General features: G+C 41.3%; 5 protein-coding genes and 1 non-coding gene across 6 annotated transcripts; 3 read left to right on the top strand and 3 right to left on the bottom strand.

The window, feature by feature from the left end:
* Positions 1–8,051: 8,051 nt before the first annotated feature.
* On the bottom strand, positions 8,052–9,339 carry J4E88_008225 (uncharacterized protein; the record flags this gene model as incomplete). The annotated part of the gene is made up of 3 exons (XM_049401836.1): positions 8,052–8,123; positions 8,174–9,192; positions 9,243–9,339. The coding sequence occupies 3 exons, from the start codon at positions 9,337–9,339 to the stop codon at positions 8,052–8,054; spliced, it is 1,188 nt and encodes a 395-aa protein (XP_049252374.1).
* A 3,245-nt stretch (positions 9,340–12,584) lies between these two features.
* J4E88_008224 (uncharacterized protein) lies at positions 12,585–13,637 on the top strand (the record flags this gene model as incomplete). Its single annotated transcript, XM_049401835.1, has 1 exon — positions 12,585–13,637. One exon carries the CDS (start codon positions 12,585–12,587, stop codon positions 13,635–13,637), a length of 1,053 nt encoding a protein of 350 aa, XP_049252373.1.
* Positions 13,638–15,541: 1,904 nt separating this feature from the next.
* Positions 15,542–16,400, top strand: J4E88_008223 (uncharacterized protein; the record flags this gene model as incomplete). The annotated part of the gene is made up of 2 exons (XM_049401834.1): positions 15,542–15,705; positions 15,761–16,400. The coding sequence occupies 2 exons, from the start codon at positions 15,542–15,544 to the stop codon at positions 16,398–16,400; spliced, it is 804 nt and encodes a 267-aa protein (XP_049252372.1).
* A 414-nt stretch (positions 16,401–16,814) lies between these two features.
* J4E88_008222 lies at positions 16,815–16,900 on the bottom strand. The gene has a single exon. It is a non-coding gene; the product is annotated as a tRNA-Phe (tRNA).
* A 1,000-nt stretch (positions 16,901–17,900) lies between these two features.
* J4E88_008221 (uncharacterized protein) lies at positions 17,901–18,346 on the bottom strand (the record flags this gene model as incomplete). Its single annotated transcript, XM_049401833.1, has 4 exons — positions 17,901–18,050; positions 18,142–18,182; positions 18,247–18,272; positions 18,330–18,346. 4 exons carry the CDS (start codon positions 18,344–18,346, stop codon positions 17,901–17,903), a joined length of 234 nt encoding a protein of 77 aa, XP_049252371.1.
* An 826-nt stretch (positions 18,347–19,172) lies between these two features.
* J4E88_008220 (uncharacterized protein) lies at positions 19,173–21,763 on the top strand (the record flags this gene model as incomplete). The annotated part of the gene is made up of 5 exons (XM_049401832.1): positions 19,173–19,361; positions 19,431–20,318; positions 20,634–20,748; positions 20,811–21,547; positions 21,611–21,763. 5 exons carry the CDS (start codon positions 19,173–19,175, stop codon positions 21,761–21,763), a joined length of 2,082 nt encoding a protein of 693 aa, XP_049252370.1.
* Positions 21,764–21,883: the final 120 nt, after the last annotated feature.

The following is a 21,883-nucleotide window of genomic DNA, read 5'->3' as shown; positions in this document are numbered from 1 at the left end:
TAAGTATAACTATATATATATATATAAGCTTAGTACTATTAGTTCTATACTATAAGCTAGTTTAGTAAGAGTTTCTTTATAAGAGCTAGTCTTAGATTACTAAAGAAAAATACTTATACTACTAGAGGCTTAGTAAAAAATAGCTAGTAATAAAAATAAGAGTAAAAGTAAAGCTATAGATACTAGAAAGTTAAATTTCTTTTATAGCTAAAGCTTTTTTTTATAAAAAACTTTTTTTTAAAAAAATTTACTTTTTAAGCTTTATATACTTAGTCTTACTAAGAATTTTACTACTTTAGGTATCTATAGTTAAGCCTCTAAAAGTAATACTAGCTTTTTCTCTACTACTTCTTTTAGTTTATAACTAAAGAAAAATACTTTTAAAATTATTTAGACTTTATATACTAAAGCTAAAATCTAAGTTTTTACTTTAGCTTAGAACTTAAATCTCTAAAATTTAAATATTAATAGTAAGATAATAAAGTTTATTACTAGTCTTAAATAGTAGTCTTCTAAGTAATAAAAGGTTATTTTTAATATATTTATAACTAACGTAATCTTTCTATTTAACTAGATTACTAACTTTATTCTTAAAGTATCTAATATAGTTAAGACACTACTAGAGCTTATAGATACGTATAGTAGTATTAAAGTATTTAAGAGCTAGTATTAAGTCTTAAGCTAAGCTAAGAATACTAAAGATAAGCGTATTATAAAACTAACTACTACTACTAAGCTTATTAATATATTAGAGCCTAGTCTTATAAGCTACGTTTTTTACTTTTTAAGTAAGATTTTATATAACTACTAGACTATATCTAATATATAGTTCTATCTTAAGCGTTTAGATATTAATAATATAGCTTTATTCTTAGTTTAAGTAGTAGCTATTTATATCTATACTCTATATAAAAGTACTAAAACTAATATTATTATATAAAACTAGGCTATCTTAAAAAATACTATTAAAGTAACTATTTAGTTTACTAAAAAGAACTTACTTTTTAAAATACTATTTCTTTTAAAGTATTTTATTAAAGTATTAAAGAAAAACTATAAGAAGTATAGTATAATACTAGGTATACTTAGCCTTACTACTAGAAATATTATAGTTTCTTCTACTTATAAGTATAAGAAAGATAGTACTTATAATAACTAATATAAGTTTTAGTAATATATTTTTCTATATATAGCTAATAGATATTCTAACTAAGACTACTAGATTATATATACTTTTTATAGTAGTAATAAAGTAATAATTACTAATACTATTACTAGATACTAGATAAAGCTTTACTCTACTTATTAATTAGCTATTTTTATTATAATAGAACTTAGATTATCTTTATATAAGTTAAGAGTAATTAATAAAAGTAGTAATTATATTAAAGTAGAGCTAAAGAAAATTAGAGTAAGATAACTAAATAAAGCTAGATTAGTTACTTTTTTAGTAAACCTAGAGAAGTAAGTATACTAAAAGTGCTAAGCTAGTCTTAAAGTAGTTAAGAAGAGAGTAGTAGTAGCTAAGTTATAGAAATTAAGGCTTTATAGTACGTAAGCTAGTCTTTCTTAACTACTACTACTATTTAGCGCTAGCGCTTTAAAATCTACTCTAGCTTACTAATCTTTATCTAAGAAGATAGATACTACGCTTAATAAAAATAATTTAAAAAATAAAAACTAAAATTCTAATAAGCTTAAGGCTTTAACTATAGCTAAGAACTATAAATATCTAGATAGAACTTCTAATTTTCTTTAACTAATTCTTAATAGCTACTCTAAGTATACTAAACTTAATAACTATAAATATATTAAAGTTATCTAAGCGTAGTATTAAGAAGTTTATATTAGTTACTACTCTAGTAGTATATTAATTAATAGTACTTATATCTATTAGACTTATATATAAGTAATAGCTATTTATATAAATTTCTATAAGTAAGCTATAAATATAAAAGCTATAAATAATATTTTTCTTCTTCTATATCTTTTTTAAGATAAGTAGTATAAACTCTAAACTTATCTAATTATATCTATTCTTTTTATTAAGTAATATAAGCTAGATAAATAAAACTCTAATCTTTTTAGCTATTACTTTTATTCTTAGATAGCTTATAATTTATACCTAATTTCTTTCTAGAAAGTAGTTAGTAAAAAGATAAGTTAGAGTAAGCTAGTAGAAAACTTTAAGTAGAAGAGTAATATTACTATAAAAAACTTTAAGTAGCTATTCTTTAATAATAATAAACTTAAGAAAATTATTAATAAATTCTTTAAAATATATTATTACTACCTCTAGTGTATTAATAGTAATAAGAACCTTAGCTAGCTTTATATTATATACTATTCTTTTATTTAATAAGCTATCTATATAAACTTTTATTACTAGTTACTCTACTTAGTACTTTATAAAGAGTATACTATAGTTTTCTACTCTTACTATACTAAGTATACTATACTAAGTAATAAGATATTCTTTTACTATATTAATCTTAATCTATTAGTTATCTACGCTTAAAGTCTAGATACTAATATAATCTAAAAATTAGTTTTAATTAATAATAAAAACTCTTAGAACTATATAAAGGTTTTAGAAAGCTTTTATTATTATATAGAGCTATACTTATAATAGCGTAAGACTATTAAGAAGAATTCTAGTAGTCTTATTAAAGAATAAAAGAATAATATTAATTAAATATAAAAAGTATAAGTAATAGCGCTAGGTATAAAGTAGAAGAAGTCTATTTATAGAGAAGAAGATATTTATATTATCTACTTTATAATACTTTATAGCTTTATAGAACTAGTAACTAAAACTTATTAAATAATTCTTTTATAGTATATTATAGTACGCTAAAGTATTATAAAGAATCTAGCTATAGAAACGTATAATAAGATTTTAAAAGCTTATTATAATCTTATAGCCTTTTCTACTTTACTATCTAGATATTATAATAAGTATAGTAGTATTAAGTAGGTATTTCTAGTAAATATATATATTAACTTTTTCTTTTAGATCTAGAAGGCTATTTTTATATAAGTTTTCTAGAATAACTCTCTTATATATAAGAAGATCTATAATTTTCTTAGTAAAAATAAAAATAGTATTCTAAAGTATATTAGAAAAGAGCGTAAGTATATTATTAAAAAGATTAAGATACTATAGCTAGTAGTTAAAAAGCTTAAAAAGGCTACTTTTACTAAAAGCGCTAATAGTAAATATCTAGACATTTTCTTTTTTACTAATAAAAGTATACTTTCTCTTTATAAGAGATAGTAGTATATTTAAAATTATAATTATAGTATAGAAGATACTATTAGATATTTTATTAATAAAATTAATATAGAACTAGATATTTATTACTACTTTTATAATACTACTAACTTTAATACTATATCTACTTCTTTCTCTTTATTTAAAACTTTTTAGACTTACGCTAGTAGCCTAGTATTTAGTCTATTATTACTTTTTAGCTTTTTATGCTCTCTAATAATATTACTACTACTAGTTTTACTACTTTCTCTTTAGTTTAAGATACTAATACTAGCTTTATTAGCTTCTTTTACTAGCTTATCTAAGCTATATTATAGTAGATAAAATATAAAGTAGACTAAATATACTAGTAATATTACTAGTACTTAGATTTTAGGTAAGCTTTTTATTTTACCTAAAATCTAACTACTATCTATACTATAGTAGTGTATTACTAATATCTCTACTTAATTATTTATTTTACTTTTTACTTTTTTTTTATATTTTTTTTTATTTTTTCTTTATACTATAAGTAAGTAATACGTTCTAGATAGTATAATAAAACTATACTACTAGAAAAAAAAAGTTTATACTAGTGTATAAGGTATTCTTATATAAATTAGATTTTTAATAATCTAAAAATTATCTAAAGAAAGAACGTCTTTTAATAAGAGCTCTTTAGAATTATCTACTATCTTTCTTTTACTAATACTTTTTAGTATCTAACTCTTATATAATACTTTAGATAATAGAATCTTTTTATAATAGAACTCTTTTCTACTAAACTAATATTTATATACTTTTTTACTTATACTAATTACTTTATATTTTTATAGTAATATATCTTTATACTTTCTAATATCTATATAATAACTTATAGCTATAGTTTTTCTTTAGATAGTTAAAGTAGTAGTTTATATACTTTAGAACTTTAATCTAAATATTAGAGTATTTTTAGAAATCTAAGCTAGTACTATTACTCTATCTACTACTAGTATTAGTAGTACTAGCTATCTTACTCTAACTACTACTACTACTATTACTACTTTTATCTTTTCTATTATTACTATTATATATATTTATAAATTAAAAGTTAGCTTATTTAAGAAGATAGAAAGTCTAATAAAACTTTATAAAAGTAAGCTATTTATTAATAACTTTTATAGTAGTTATATTATACTACTATACTAGTAACTAATTATATATAAACTAAATCTTAGTAGAGTTATTCTATTATAGAGCTATAACGCTAATATTAAAATAAGTAATATACTTACTTATAGTCTTAGTAGACTTTATATAAAACTTATTACTTTTATACTACTATAAAGTAGTAATATTACTATTAAAAGTTTAGTATATAAAGTTAAGAATAGTCTAGATCTTACTAAAGTATATAAACTTAGCGCTAGTAATAATAAAGCTTTACTAAATATAGCTAAAAGTAGTACTCTTAGTCTTTTAGTATAAGTAGTTAAGCTTCTTAGCTTTAGAAGTAAATTTATACTTATAGTAGTTAAACTAGTCTATAATATCTATCTTCTATTTAATATAGTCTACTTTAGTAGTTCTATTACTAAAGAAAATATTAAGCTTAAGTTTCTTAGAGCGTAGAGCGTAATAATAGCTATAGTTACTATTCTTAGTATTAGTACCTAAAATAAGAAATATACTATAATAGTAGTAGCTCTAGTAATCTAAGATATAAGAAAGATAAAAGAAATAGTTAAAGCTTTTATTAGAGAAGAAGAAGTCTAAAGTATTTAGTAGATTTTAATCTACGTAGAAGTAATAGAAGATTTTCTTTAGCGTAGCTTCTACTTATATAAAATAAGTCTAGAAGTTAGTAATACTAGTCTAAAAGCTTTTTTTAGTAGTAATATAAGTCTAGAGGTTCTTCTAGCTAGTAATATATACTTTATATTCTTAATAGTACTAATTTTTATAAGTAGTCTTACTCTTAGTTAGCTTTTAGAAACTCTTTTTTATCTAATAGAGCTACTAGTTATTAATATATATAGCGCCTTAAATGTTATAAAGCTATTTACTTAACTTAGTAATATACTAGTTAGAGCTAGTAAGTTAGTTCTAAAAATATATAGCGTATTTAGCGCTTTTATCTAGATTACTTTTAAAGCTCTTAGCTTTATTATAAAAATCTTTAATTTTATTAAGTAAAGACTTTACTTACTTAAACTATTCTAGATAGTAGTTATTAAGATAGTTAGAGTAAGTATACTTATTACTAATATCTTTTTATATAAAGCGTAGTTACTCTATAATATTAGTAATAACTAATAGTAGTTTAAAGTTAGCGCTTATACACTTAAAGTTATCTAGCTTAATAACTCTATTTTATTAAGTAAACTTTCTATTAGTATTAGTCTTTTATAGCTTAAATATAGTAATATTACTTTTTTAAAAAATAATAAAGAACTTAGATAGTTATTACTTAAAGTATAGATAGTTAAGAAAAGATATAATAGTAGTAGTAGAAGAAGAGTTATTATAAAAGGTCTAAAAACTATACTAAGCGCTCTCTAGCTCTAAGTTATTAGTAATCTAAGCTAGATATAATAAGTAGTGCTATACGCTTATTAAAGAGTAGTAAATAGTATTTTCTTTAGTATTACCTATACTCTTAGTATTAGTAAAGGCTATAGTTTTCTTAACTAAGTAATAAGTAATAGTAGTAGAGAGCTTACTTTTATTAGTAGAGTTAGAGAAGTTAGTAAGCTTTTTAATAAACTAAAAGCTATTAGTGTTACTAAAAGATAAAAAGTAGCCTAGTATATATATATTATAGTTATTAGAGTAGAAGTTCTAAGTACTTTATAAGTACTAGAAGCTACTACTTAAGATATAAAAAGCTAGAAGTAGTATTACCTAAGAGTAAGCTAATAGCTAGAACTATAATAGCTATAACTATAATAGCTATAATAAAGTAGTTATAAATAAAAATAGAGCGCTAATTATATAGAATAAGTATTTTAATATTTAGAAGTTCTAGATAGCTTTAGAGTAGCTAAATAAGTTACTAAATAATATAAACTTCTTAAAAGCGTCTTTAGTTTTCTTAGAATAGTTTATAGTAGTAGTAGTATTATACTAATAGTAAAGAACTAGAGATATATAGTATAGGTTACTAGCTTAGATAAGTATAATAAGTTTAGAAGTTTTAATTATATTATATTAATCTTATTAGTAGATAATCTTTATAGTTTTCTTAGAGAGCTTAAAATATAAAGTGTCTAGATACTTAATAGAGTCTATAGTAGTTACTAGAGCTTACTTTTATAAGTTACGCTAGTAAGTAGTATATAGAGTTAACTATAATAATATATAAAAGTTTTATAAAAGATTAGATAATAAATATATATAAAATAATAAAGTTATTATAGTAAGAAGCTTTTATAGAGCTTATTAAGAATATATATATAGTAGAAGTATTAGACTAATATTAGCCTAATAGAGCGTAAGGCCTAGAACTATTATAGTAACTATAAGTTATATTACTACTACTACTAAGCTAATATAAAGTATAAGTAGCTAAAATTTTTACTTAAATATTTTTACTTATATAAACTACTATAAATATAGCTACTTTAGTATATTAAAATTACTTTTTTTATTTAAACTTAGACTAACTTTAGTAAATATTACTTTACTTTTACTATATAATAATAAAACTTAACTAATCTAAAGCTAAGCTTTAATATACTTACTATAATAATATAGTTTACTAGTACTACTATATAAGCTAGAAAGTTAATTATAAGTAATTTAATAAAACTTAAATAAAATATTTTTATACTACTAACTTTACTATTAATTACTTTATATAACTTTTTTATATAAACTTAGTTATAAGTAATTTACTAGTAGTATTATTTATACTATAAAATACTTAAAAAGCATTATAGTTATAAAAGTAAAATAAAAAAATAATTATATATATTTAGTAAATAAAATTTTATAAAAAGGCTTATAAGTAAGTTAAAAGTAATAAAGAAAAACTAAGAGAGAGACTATTAGAGGCTTATAAGTAGATTTAATTAATAACCTTAGCTCTAGCTTTGCTTAAAATAAACTAGGTATATAAAACGTATTCTTATTAGCTAATTGCAGTTACCTAAATAAGGTAACTTTTAGAATCTATCGAAGACTTTATAAAAGCAACTCGGCCCTCCAAACTGCAAGCCTATTAGCTCTTGTCAACCCCCTCTATTAGGCAGGACCTGAAATCCGTCGAATACTGCAACAGGCGGCCCATTACTAGAAACTAGTACCAAAAGAAAACCGTTCATTAGCCGAGTTCATTATACCGCATCGGGTAGGTTTAGAGACATCCGTCGAACGCACATTTTACTAGAAACCTGTACCTAATCCGAGGTTCTTATTAGTAGAGTTCTAGGCTGGGTAGAGGAGGCACAGTCGGGTACCTCGTGCTGCTTTCTCATCTACAGGAGATGGAAAGAGCCGTCTCTACGTTATTCTTAACGTATCAAGTGGTGAACACTCCTACATAAAGCTCTCGTACTGTCAACAGTCTAGATCGCTCTCCCTTTGGCGGCATGTTAACAGTTAACCAATCCTCCAGTGAACGCATGAGATCATCAGCAGTATGGTATTTGCTCAATTAGAGAGATACCAAAACATGGTTTACATCGTGTAGAAGCTTGATTGAAAAGGCGTAATACCCGAAGTCTATTGTTGAACTCCTGAGTATAAAATGATAGCTGACCATATTAGAGAAATCAAGACCTTGTAAAAGCGACCCAAATCTTCCAGATTCATCTCATGCTGTGGTAGGAGGTGTCTTTGTTGGCAGTCCCTTACCAATTCGCTCGATCTGAGCGCCGTAGAAAGCCTGGTATTTCGTTAGCATCCACATCTTCACTTCTCGGGGACCAGACTTACACTCTCCGCACCAGCACCTAGAGCCTTGACCGGAATCTTGCTGACCAGCCAGCTCGGCTTCACAGCATCCAACCTCAGACTGACATCACCACCCGCAGCCTCTGCCTCCAAGACCTTCCTCGCAAAACTCGAGTCCACAGCAGCTGGTCGCGCCAAACCGATCAAATCACAAGCATTCTCCTCGAGCGCGGCACGCATACCCGTCAAGCTGCGGAAACCGCCCGTAACCATCAAGACCACCTCTGGGAACTTCTGCCTAACCACCCTCGCAAAATCAAGGAAGAAAGCCTCGCGCTTCGCGGTACGCTCAGACACCTTCTTCTCGCCAGGCTTTGGCTCGTCGCCCTTCATCATCCTAGGGTTCTCGTACGATCCACCGCTGATCTCGAGGAAGTCGATACCGGTATCCTTCAGGAAACCGATCTGTTGCATAACGTCCTCCATATCGCTGGAATGTTGGACGTCAGCGGAGTTGAGCTTGATGCCGACTGTAAATGTAGATGGGACAACAGCGCGGATAGCATTGATGATGTCGAGAACGATGCGGGCGCGGTTGAACGCTGAGCCGCCGTAGTTGTCTTGCCGTTGGTTGGTCTTCGGGGACATGAAGATGTTGAGTAGGTATCCGTGTGCGGCGTGCAGTTCTACGCCGTCGAAACCTGCTTCGCTGAGGAACTTGGCTGCGTCGGCATGTCTTTTCACCACGTCTTCGATTTCTGCAACTGTCATCTCGCGAGGGGTGCCGAAGATGAGCTTTTGCGCCGTCTTTGCCCAGATGTTGTCTTCGAACTGTAGTGCGATAGGGCTTGGTGCGATGTTCTTCTCGAATAGCCCCTTTGAACCTGCTCCAAAAGGACTTTGGCGGCCGGGATGGTTAAGCTGGACGATCGCTGGGGTACCTTCGACACGGCATGCTTCTGCATATCTGCGCCATTGAGCAATGAGTTTGGGGTTAGTGCTGGGTGTGAGAGAGACATCGAGGGCGTTTCCGAGCCAGCGCTCATCGATCATCACGTTGCCTTTGCATGTTAGTCTTGAAAAAGATCAGTTGGTGAGAGCTCTACTGTACCCGTTATGATTCCGCCCCATCCTCCCTTTCCCCATGCTTTGTAGGCCGACATAAGGGTCTCTGTTGGGTCATGAGACTTTGACATGGTTTCTGCCATCGCTGCCTATGGGTGTATTAGGAACATGGTCGCACTGCGTTTGTTTTCTTCGTTGTCTACCTTGAGTAGCCTGTTCTTGAACACAAGACCGGATGGCAATGTCACCGGATCGCTTAGTTGACGATTATTCTGCATCTTGGAACCTGGTTATTGATTTTCGTGTGGGTTGGTGCCGAATGGTGTGTTCTTGAACTCCAAATGTTGTGTGGGTGTCTGGTTAGCCTCAACGCTGGTTTTATGCCCTCGTGCGGTTATGACGGTTATGTTTTTGGTAACGATGATGCTATTTTGCTATTCTCCAGCTCGCGCGTTCTAATATACATGTACTTCTCTTCTAGAAGCTGCGGTGCAATATACACCCCTTCGGTGTGAAGATTGAACCGGTTACTGATCGCGGACGAGGTTCGGCGGGGGACTAGTACTGATTCCAAAATATAGGGGAGGCCTCGACTGCTAGGCACCTCGGTTCATTTGGGCCATGGGGCGCACGTCGTATCAGGGAAAAATGCGACACTTTCTAAGCGACTTACAACTTTACAACCCTACAACGCTACAATAACTAGCTCTTAAGAAATTTTTGTTATATAGAAAAGAGTCTGCTATATAAAATATAAGGTAGGCATTCTAAAAAAATTCTAGAGCTTCTTGTTGTGTTGTGCAGCGTGTACAAAGATCTCCTGGCGTCTCATTTCTCCTTGGTAGGACGTAGGCGTGTGCTCAGTTTCGGCCCGTTTCCCAAGACGCGGCGAGATTTGAATCCTCCGAGTTTTTGCAGATATTTCTCCATAAGAGCATGCCTCGTTCTCATTCGATGTGTGCGTTCTCGCTGGTCGTTTGGCGACCTAAAGTTACTTGCGACGTGAAACCTGGTAGCGTCAGGCTGTCAGAGAGCGGAGTTCGCGTGCGACGTCATCTGGAGTGGAAGCGGCTGAGGCCGCAATCAGGCGTGTCAGGGTCCGTGCTGCTCCCGTCCTCGGAGCAACCTGCCACCCTGCCTTCGGCGGATTATGTACTCACGCGACGAAGAAGAGACTGATGAACCCACCCACTAGATATCAGAATACGCTGAAGCTTTGTTGCATCAATATCGCCACATATACTGTCTCGAGCGGCTGCGACCAAGATGGAGCATCTCAGAAGGTTCAGGTGCACCTGCAGGAAGGCTGATTCATGGATGCTGACCAAGATGAACCCAGTAGATGCCGATCCGTCTTCCAGCACATGCGATCCATTGGTCTATTCGAGAAATGGCATTGCGTATAGTAGCAGGACTGCTGCCCAGGCGCTGATGATAATACCACGATGGTGAGCACGCAGCTGTTGATCGCAGTCAGCGTGGCGCAACTCACGTCGCAAAAAATGTAAGTTTCTCTGCGTCAGCAGTGAATCACACCACCAGAAAAGAGACGGGTGGGGCCTTAAGGGTCCTTCAGCATCTACAATGTACCGTGTGCCAAGATCAGATCGTATCGCTTCCACTTCCTTGGGAACCCTCAGTCTTACGACGCCACAGGGCTCCCTGGCTCCCTTTTCGATACACCTACCCGTCGCAATCCGCGCCTGTCGGTGGATTTCCGCTGTCGCTATGCGAGGCATACTCCCCTGTCAGTTGTATAAGAACCCGTTTCGCCTAAGGTCAGTGTAAAGGCATATGCAGCCTCTTACCCTTTTGGGAAACTGGTATGACTGCATCAACAGTTGCGATTCGACGTTGCGCCTGATGCCATGCGGCCCAGAACCATCAGCTTCCTCAGCCTCACGCCTCCTTACCCAATTGTGAGCCACCCATCGGTGTGAGACCAGCACCAAGCACCCCTCAACCAAAGCCTTGAGCCGGTACAAAGTCCGAGTATGATGCCCTGCTTTACCCCCTCGTAAAGACAAGGTACAGCAAGCTAAGCTCATGCGACCATCCCGCAATATCGACACTCAACACAATGATGGGTATTAATGCCGCAAGGTTCCTATCGTCGGATCCCGCTCTGTCACTCGCTACGCGCTTCACGAGGATGTTACTATACTGCACTGGAGGCGAGACTGGACTTTCAGGACGCAATGCGACACAGCGCGTCTCTCTGCGGTCTTCCAAACCTTCCAGAACTTCACCCCCGCCGACAGCCTCGATGGATAGCCTGCCAAACGAACTCGTCCTAAACATCTGCAGTTACCTATCCCCATCAGAACTCTGGTTCAGCGCGCGCCCCACTTCTCGTCAACTCTACAGCTGCGCCAAAGAAGTACTAGTACAGAAATGCTTCCACGAAGAGCAAGTTCACTTCTCTCGGTGTTGCTTCTGGTGCAGCCTTGGACACTCCCCCATCGAAACAGTCTTGAGAACCATCACGCCACTTTTCAGTGACAAGCAAAAGCTGCGCATAGCATGCATCAGTGACCAAGCTTTGCTTGTCAAGCTGGCTTTCGGAGGATTGTGCAATCGCATCGCGAGGTTCGAGCAGAAGATCAGTGTTTCTGTTGGAGGAGGGGAAGAGGTCACAATAACCGCTGCAGAGTGGTTGGGATATGTGGGACGTCTCGATCGTGATATACAGGTGCGCCGGTATGGCTTCCTGGCGTTCTACTTCGCACGAGTAGGAAAGAAGAAAGTGGAATGGCGGATCACAGAGCCTCTTCTGTCGGTTACGCACGTGCTAGGCTTCATTGTGGTGGGCGTTGTCATCGTGGCCACCGCGTTGTCTGTCCTAGTTGTCGGTGGTGCTATCTGGGAAGCGTGCAGACTAGCCCAGGGCCTATGGAGTCTCCTGGACAGGCTAGTGGAAGCTTGTATACCAGATAGGCTCACTCGAGCCTGAACAGCGGAGCGACGAACCGACTGCGCGGCCACAACTACCAGCGCAAACACTTCGTGGCTCGAGAATCCAAGGATATTACCTGGGTATCTATTCGGTCAAACGGTAAACGGTTGGGTGCGTTGGTCGGCTAGATGACTGGAAACATGGAACGGGTGTCCCTTCCCAAGCAGCCACCCAACGGGCATCCGCAACAGGCGTCAGCGTTACTCAGGGACCCGGATGGCTAAGCAGGGCAGCAACATCATCATCGGCCCCGCTTGAAGAGTGGAGCAGAACAACGTTGCTATGAGAACGTTGGATAACATTGTGACGGTTTATTTGGTCGCGATTGCATCTCCACGAATGTTCTCACAAGCAGCCACGTTGTACAATTTTGACGCAATAATTCACCCTCAAAACGCTGGAAACAACTACACTGACTTTGATATTACGATCATGACCGTCCACAAGCGCGAATCGCGTCTCCGCCGCTGGGCTAGGAAGCTTGGCAGCTGTCTACGAAATCACCATCCGCACCGCAAGTACAAATCCGCTAGCTATGTGGATATGGGTAAAACGGCATCGTCGCCTGTACGTCGCCCCGATGTCCGACACACGCCACGCAAAGGGCTCATCGGTCGAAGAGAGCAGCCCTCGAAAAAGGTACACAACGGCGGCACCAAAGCATGGGATGAACAAACTAAATGGGCGTTGCCTTCAGCAGGAAGCCTTCGAAAGGCTACACCGCAAGAAAATCCGACAGACGAGACTATTCGGCTAGTAAACCCGAGTGTGAATTCACTTGTTGGAGGGCGACTGGGTTCGCAAACACCGATGTTTGCTGGAAGGGTGACCAAGCGAGCTGTTGGTGAGCCCCAGAAACAAAACGCAAATGTGTCAGGCCTATTAGAAGGCCCACGATCCGTGCTCTCATGGCAAGAGTCGTTTGAGCTGCAACGAACACTCAGGAGAGAACTACCTCCACCTCCCTCTGACAGATACGATTCTGCGGTCGACGTAACGATCCGACCCCTTAACGTCCGCAAGCATCAAGTCCAGAAGCCATACTGTCCTTCTGGATTAGGAAGATCGGCCGCCGTACCCATCCAACCCAAACCGACTGCCAATGCCCGGATTCTCCACGCACCAGCATTCCATTCTCAAACCGCTTTATCTGCAACGGGTAAGGAGCCAGCGCGGGGCTGGGAACAAGACTGGGAAAAGCCTCTTCAGCAACGCATCGGAGACTCGAGGGCGATCTGGAAGTCAGCGTCACACCGTCTTCTACTGCGGAACAAGGATAGCATACAACAACTAGATGCCGAGCAAGCAATAATGGAACAGATGACTGCAAGGATGGAGTTGGAGAAGAGGCAGCAGCCCCAGATGAGGAGCATTCAGAGCATTGAAGAGATGGCTGAAGAAGACAGGAGGGCGGACGAGGAATGGAATGGTAAACGCAGTCTGACCGCTTTGAAGGATCAACGTGCTAACAGCGTCGTCTTCTAGGCATCGCAAACCAACTTGCGTTCGATGCGCAACTCCCTGGCGTCCAGGAAGTCAAGTCCGTCTCATTCCGTCACCAAAAACGCCACATTGCAAATGCTCGGCGGTAATTACACTGATTCACGAGCCACAATCGCACAGCACGTTGAAGCTTCGATGCTTCTACGATATGTCAAAAGTAAAGGGCAGTTGGTATTGGTTTGTTGAGGATGTCGTAGGCGCCGGAGATTTGATATGGAAAGGGCACGCACTACGTTGGGCCAAGCATGGCATTCTGAAGATGTCCATGGCGGTCAGGAAGGCAGCCAATTCTGCCAAGCAGACCGAGGGATCACTGAAGTGGTGTGTGAGGTCTTGGTGTTGTACGTTGTTCTGTGGAGTTTACGAGCGACCAATTCCTACAATTCGCTCGTACGCCATGCATATGTACATTGTTGTTCCATAGATAATCGCAGTGCTTTTTCTCCCCCTCAGCAAGCATTCGCTGGCGAGATGACGGTGAGACGGAGCTTGCGCTCCTTCGAGAGAACGTGCGTGCGCTAGCTCTGGAATTCCAAAAAAGCAAAGGCTCATGCTGTTTTTCCTCACTTGCCGGCCTGGTGAGTCCCCCTCCCTGCCTTAGTCTGCGGAGCGCGACCGATGAAAAGGGCCACGCAACGACATTACCATGGTACGGTGAGGAGTAGTCCGGCACGTACCTGGCTATGGTGGCAGACACAGAGTGCCGGAATTGGTATTTGGAAGATAACTCGATCGCCCACGGAAACAAGCAAAGCCTGCATGGCATTGTTTGCACCACCTTGAAGGTGTTGACAAGCTGTTCATTTCCCGTCAACACTGCCTATTCTACGCACACTTTCGCATTGCCTTTCAGTATGCTCTGCCTTCCGCTTTTAAACATGTTCAGCTCCAACAAGACCGACCACGAGTTCTCCGATCATTCCTGCAATATGTGTCGACGCGCCACCGATTTGAGCCCACCACGGAATCCGAATACCTGCACTTCAAGACCGGCCATGTCGCATAGAGGCCCAGTAGCCCATCTACCTCACACGATAATCAATTCCAATCTCGGCTGCCGAAATCACACCTTCCGGTTGCAATTCAATCGATTCCTGGTGGAGGATCCAACTGTCGCCGTGTTCTCCGTCGACCAAGAAGCACCAATCTCAAGCGTATGGCGAGACGAAGACCGCCGGGGCTGCTACGGATGGGCCCGAATTTTCTCCGCGTCGCGATCCAGATGCAATGTGACGATGAGTGTCGGACAACACTGGACACTTGGGGTATCGAACAAATCGATCCGGTACTGGAACATGGAAGAAGGGGTCATCCTAGTGGATTGGGGTCAGCTTTACGATAGCTACTTCAAGCAATTGAAGACGAAGAACCAGGAGAGGTCAACGGCTTTCGCAGAACAGGATTATGGACAGGACGAAGACATGCCACCCAACCGTTCCATGCAGCGAGTATCTCGAAACAATCACCGCCCGGCGACAGCGAACTCGACAGCTCACGAGATTGGCACACGATTCAGCAATGGTTTAAGGGTTGTGAGAGACGCCATTAGAAGTCGTGTGGGTGAAGGCAGGCCGAGGGGAACAGGACGGGAAAGGATCGCGCTCGCACGCGTCCCTTTAATGTGGACGAACCCGAGCTATCAAAGATTGCGATAATAGGGACATCAATAGCCAATTAATACAAAGACATAATGCATCCATGAGCAGCAGGAACCCCTCAAAGTCATTGACGCCGCCACAAGAGGTCAATGACGTCCTTGTAAACTCTGACGCGTGACGCGTGAACGCCCTCCCGTTTTAGCGACAAAAAAAGTACAACCCCCGCTATAGCCCCGCCCATAACACCAACACCGTCACATATCCGAAGCACATAGCAAAAGCACCAAAATGTCTACCTGTGTCATCTGCGACAAGCCCCTGGAGGTTGACGTCGAGCGCGACGAGGACGAAGAGTACGAGGGCGGCGCATCGTCATCCGGCAAAGGACCCGCGGCGGCACCAGAAACATATCCCGATGACGTCCAGCTAACCTGCGGATGCCACTTCCACTGGTGCGCAAAGCTCCTTCCGCGCAATCGCATACTATCGCTAACACACGACGTGCAGGGACTGTCTCCTCTCCGCCTACGAAATAACCTCGTGTCCCCACTGCAGCAAAGAAATCTCCAGCACAGGCGACGGTCAACAAAAGGTCCTCTGCCGACTCAACAACGAAGGCGGAATCCAAGAGAACCTCGATATCCTGCCCCTCCTCACCGAAGAATCATACCTGAAAGCGTACCCGGAAGATAGGAAAGCGCGCGCCTTCCTCGAGTTCTGTCGCGAAGGCGATTACAAGGCTGTAGTCGAGCTACTGTTGAATGACGACGATGACAGCGAGGACGACGAGGGCGATGTCGAAATGAGCACAACGGATCATCCGGAGAAGGAGGTGGGCATTGATAGGATGTTGAGATACCAGGATCCGATTGGGGATATGCAGTCGGGACTACATGCCGCAGTGCATGCGCAGAGCAGAGAGGTCGCGTGGTTGTTACTGCTGCTGGCGAGTAACTACCCGCTGCTAGACTTCCCTACGCAGGTCTTCCAGGAGGCGGAGGCTATGGGTATTATGAGGGGGCTTACAGAGGACAAGATCGATATCAGGAGTCTGAGGGATGCGAATGGGAGGACTGCGGAGGATATCGCGAGGGAGATTGGTGGGGTGTGGGTGGGATGGACGGACAACAACAGGTTGGCGATATGAGGGCTGTGACACAGCGTGTTTCCCGGGGAACAATACCATGCTTTCGGTTTCTACAGGGAGGGTTGGGGGTTTAGCACGCGAAGTGCACAAAAAGCTGTCCAAGAAGAGAGGAGGTATATGGAACTTGATGTAATGATTAGTATCACCCTTATGACATACAGGTGCTCAAAACAAAAGCACTTCACGGCCAGCCTTCCAGTGCGCTTGGTCAAGACCTAGAGTCTACAAGCCTATAACGTCTGTCAGGTGGACTTCGTACTATGCGCAAAAGTAATAGTACTTATCAGAGTACTCCTCGTGTTCTCACACAAACCGCCGACACCAGCAAAAAGGATACAAGCCAGACTCGTCCGCCATGTCGGTCACACCCGCAAAAAGAATGGTTCGAAGAATCCCGAGCAAGCTCGAGCACGTTGTCCCCTTCGTGGATCGAACACGATACCTCCAGATTTAGTGACTGAGACTTCAGTCTGGCGCTCTCCCAATTGAGCTAAGGAGACGGTTGTGATAGGGAATTGATGGAGAAAATGGAAAGTACAACATTCATAACCCAAAACAGACAGCAGAGACGACAAAGCTAAGGGTAAAGAAAGGGGCAAGATCCAATAGTAATCTGTTGTGGCGAAATCAAAACCCTGCGTCGTGATGAAGTACGTTGGTGGGGTGGAAGTGGGGTTTGCACCGCGGGCTAGACTTGGCCAGGCCTGAGACGGGAACTGGGGATGGTGGTGATTGGCAATGTAGGAACACTGTATTCATTACTGTTGCACGTTGCACCTCGGCCTGTCTGTTTCCGGGTCGGGGTTTTCGTGTATAGGTATGCGCTCTGCACATCAGGACTGCAAGTTCGACTCTACTGTGCGGATCACCTAATCAAGTAAGACGCGAGACGTGCGCGCTTATCATACATAAACACAGGATAACGATGTTGAAGTGAAGTGTTGCAATACCAGAATGGCGTCGCACCATAGGCTATGCTTAGGTGCCATCTTTAAAGTGGCTTGTTTGAATTAGGGGGAAATCCGACTTTTAAAGCGCATCAACAGGTGGTTCCAAAGGAGTGAGTGGCAACGCGTCCATGCATTTCCCAAGTCTTTGTCGAATCGGCCAACAGCACGTGTCTGCTTTATATACTCAGTATCTCGGCCAGGTGCTTGTTACACGCGTCGTCTCCCGCTTACGCTGGTCCAACAACTCGTATCTGTGCCCCTGGAAGGTCGTTAATCTTAGGTTCCTCAACACTGAATCACTACCGTCAGTCGGTCACAGAAGAGACAGCCTCTCGGTAGCAGTATGAGAAAAGAAGGCGTATGGTAGCCAATAGTCTGATTCGTGATATATCGATCCCTACGCCTGTGTATCATGCCTCGTCAAATCGCCATACATGGCCGTCCCCTTTCAACTCCTCACTCCTCGCCCGTGGTATCTCATGCTCGTGTAAATAGCAAACTTTGTAGTATCGTCCGTTGTCGTCGTGCACTCGCTCGGAAGTCTGGTCGCTTATTTCACAACACCCTCGTCAGCGTTGAAGCAGACGTCGAACTCCTTGCTGTGCTTGTTGGTTGCGTGATCGGTAAGCATCTTGCGGCTCGTGGTGCCCTGGAAGGTTTGGAAGCAGGTTTTGCACTTGATGGTCTGGGCGGCGGCGTTCTGGCGTCTTGTTAGCAGTGCGACTTGTAACGATGATTTGAATGCGGAACTGCGACGTTGCAGGATCGCGCAAAGGAGCGGGGTTACGTACGGCTTTCAGTTGGCTCTTTGCTTCCTTGGGACCGGCATCGCCTGTAGGTTTGGAGTACGAAGTTAGTGTCTGTCTCACAGGCGGCTCCTATGGTGAGATGCTAACCCTTCCTGTCGCGTTTCTGCTGCGCTCTTCGAAAAATGTTAGCGAGCGTTCCAGGGCTGCTGGATACATGTAAAGTGGCTTACTTGGCTCCGTTACCCATCTTGTAGTTTGCTGATAGTCAGTCGCTGAGTGTGAGTGGAGATATATGTCGAGAGCGATCAAAGTCCGAGGATTTGTTTGTGTGAAGGCTGGTGGTTCTGCGAGATTATTTGCGACGGCGGGGAGGGTCCAGGCCGTTTGGTCGAAAGGCGGTGTTGGCACTTCCGGCGTTAGGCGGCATTGGGTTAGGTCCTCCGCGCTATCATGTGAATCTGTCTTTCACGCTACCGCAATCTACTGCCGCTCTAAAATTGTGTCGAATCACGTATGCTAGAGCATCTACCCTTAACATGTCCATCGTTCGGTAACATATCGCTGAGCTACACATGGTGACGTGCGGCAGCTTTCCATACGCTCCACGTTTTATCCCTGGACGCGACCTCGGGAGCTAGGCAATGACATACCGTTTGGCAGAACTACATGATAACATATCGCGATGACAGATCGAGAACTACACCTACGCGATGGCTCCCGTCCTTACCGTCAGTGACTACATGGCTATCGCAATCTGCAGGCAGTCGCATTCTAGTAGTCTGTGACTAACCCGTACGTACAAGTACTACATGAACTTGGAGGGTTCTGATAGTACAGGTAGTGTGTCTTAGAGGTTCATCTAGGTATCTAACCGTTGTCATATCTTGATTCGAATTTCGCACCGTCACTGAGTCCCTGTGTTTCACACCTTTTCCTGAACATGGTACAAACGTCCATAAAGCCAGGCAGGTACTCGGTCTGCATCCTCGTTTGCTACTTTCTATTCTCCCTCGGTACCATGAGCTCTTCTTCAACCCTTTCTTAACACCTAATATCATTGTTTTTTCAATACCATGGCCCACAACCACGACCACCACGAGCCAGGCCATCATGCGCATGGGCACAAGCATGGCCGCTTCCAAGTCAGCCGAAAGACCCGACTCAGGGCCGTGATAGCCATATCTTTCTGCTTCTTCGCGGCCGAAATCTCCGTAGGCTTCTATACATCATCACTTGCCCTGGTAGCTGATGCCTTCCACTATGTACGTCCCGCGTCATCCTACTGCCAACATTGCACTTTTCTTGCGTAAAATCACTAACAACGTGCCTAGCTCAACGACCTTATCGGATTTATCGTGGCCCTGGTAGCTGTCCAGGTGACAGAGCGCAAGACTTCACCTCCAGATCTCTCCTTCGGTTGGGCGCGGGCCTCACTCCTCGGCGCCTTCTTCAACGGCTCTTTCCTTCTCGCCCTCGGCGTCAGCATCACACTACAATCTATCGAGCGCTTTATCTCCATTGAACGCGTCGACAATCCCAAACTAGTCCTGATTGTGGGTTGTGTTGGCCTAGCTCTCAACATCATCAGTGCCTTGTTCCTACATGAGCATGATCACGACCACGGCCCTGGTAGCAGCGGCGACGAGGAGAGTATGTCACTTGCGCCAATGCATGCCAATCACCTGCACATATCCGCGAAACCAAAGAAGCACGGAATGGATCTGGGTATTCTCGGAGTTCTCATCCACGTTATCGGCGACGCGATCAACAACATCGGTGTCATCATCTCCGCCGTTATCATATGGTTCGTCAAGTCGCCTAATCGTTATTATGCCGACCCAGCAGTTAGTATGTGGATCGCCATCATGATACTTCTCACTGCAATTCCCCTCACGAAGCGTAGCGGCAAGATTCTGCTCCAGTCTGCTCCCCTGGGCGTCAAGATCGAGGACGTCAAACACGATTTGGAGGCCATTCCTGGTGTGCTTAGTGTGCACGAACTGCACGTCTGGCGTCTGGATCAGAAGAAAGCTGTCGCATCAGCACACGTTGTGGTCAGTGACCCTGACATCGCGAGCTTCATGAGCAAAGCCAAGATTTTCTCTGAATGTCTGCATGCGTACGGCATTCACTCGGCAACACTACAGCCTGAGCTGGCTGCTTCTTCGGACAGGCTCCATGAGGCTGAAGATGGAGGCAGAGAAACATCCGAAGGCGTTGTAAGTGCAACGCATACTGCACGAACGAGTACTGAGACATGCGGTGTGCCTTGTGGTGTAACTTGCGAAGAGTTGAAGTGCTGCACCTGAGTTCCGGATTTAGCTCGACTTCGGAACCAGTTCCGCAGTCCCTGCATAAGCTTATGAGGAGGCATTGAGATACCCCACTATGAGCTTACGAGCTGTGCTCCAGCTTCACAGTACACAATCATTAGTATAACGAGCGACATATGAACAGATAGCCGAGACTTCTCCTAATAGAAACACATTCTCTTGTCCTTTCCATATGTTGAATCTCATCTATCATCCACTCAGCCTAAAATGTCCACCAAAGAAATCCACAAGTACGGCACCGACGATGGCTGGCACGGCATCATCCAAGAAGGAGGTGACTTCCCACCCGAGAAAGACAGATACCACCTCTACATCGGTAAGCCCACACAAAACCATGACACCATACCAAAGCAACACTCACGCCAACGCATCACCCAGGTCTCTTCTGCCCCTTCGCCCACCGCCCAAACCTAGTCCGACACCTCAACCACCTCCAACCCTACCTCCCCATCTCCATCGTCCGCCCCTACCCAAAGGGCGAACCTGGCTGGCGCTTCGACGCCAGCTACCCTAACGCAACACCCGACCACCTCTTCGACAGCCAGTTCATGCACCAGATCTACTTCCGCGACGACCCAGCTTACAAGGGGAAATACAGCGTGCCGCTTCTGTGGGACAAGAAGAGCGGTCGTATAGTGAATAATGAGAGTGCGGAGATGTTGAAGTGGTTACCGCGGGCTTTTGATTCCGTGTTGAAGAGTGAGGGGAAGGGTGTGGGATACGACTTCTATCCCGAGGAGCTGAGGCAGAAGATCGATGAGATCAGTCCGTGGTTGCAGTCGCTGATTTGCGCGGGCGTGTATAAATCGGGTTTCGCGCCGACTCAAGAAGGCTACGAGAAGGGTGTTGTTCCGCTTTTTGCTGCGCTGAACCGACTGGAAGAACTTGTGCACAAGAACGGCGGACCGTATGTCCTGGGCGACAAGCTGACTGAACTCGATCTCCTGGCTTATCCGACGATCGTCCGTTTCGACACGGTATACTCGCAGCATTTCAAGACGAATCTGGGTTCCATACGGCATGACTACCCTGTTCTGAACAATTGGCTCAAGAATCTGTATCACAACGTCGAGGGGTTTAAGGAGAGTACGGATTTCAGGCATATCAAGGAGAATGTAAGTGGAATTGCTCGGGTTCATACAGGGTGCTGTGATGGCTGACCTCAATTGCGCGCACAGTATACGAAGAGTCATGGCGATATCAACCCGCTTAGTATCACGCCGCTAGGACCGTATCCGGACGTGGAAGAGGGGTATGAGAAGGATTGGAGTAAGTTGAAGCCTGGGAAGGTAGCGCATCCGCGGGTCTTGGAGGAACAGAGTAAGCTTTGAGGGAACGTCGGCGTGAAAGAGATGAGTGAAGTCTTCGAGGATACCAGAGCGCACGAAAATGGTAGGTCTGAAACAGATAGTGGTATTCTTTGGTATTCCATTCGCAACGAAATTTTGGGT

The sequence above is a fragment of the Alternaria novae-zelandiae genome (assembly GCF_023758075.1).
Source record: "Alternaria novae-zelandiae strain BMP 2774 chromosome Unknown scaffold_18, whole genome shotgun sequence".
NCBI lineage: Eukaryota > Fungi > Ascomycota > Dothideomycetes > Pleosporales > Pleosporaceae > Alternaria > Alternaria novae-zelandiae.
The sequence above is the reverse complement of the archived record's forward strand: the minus strand, read 5'-3'. Positions and strand labels throughout refer to the sequence as shown.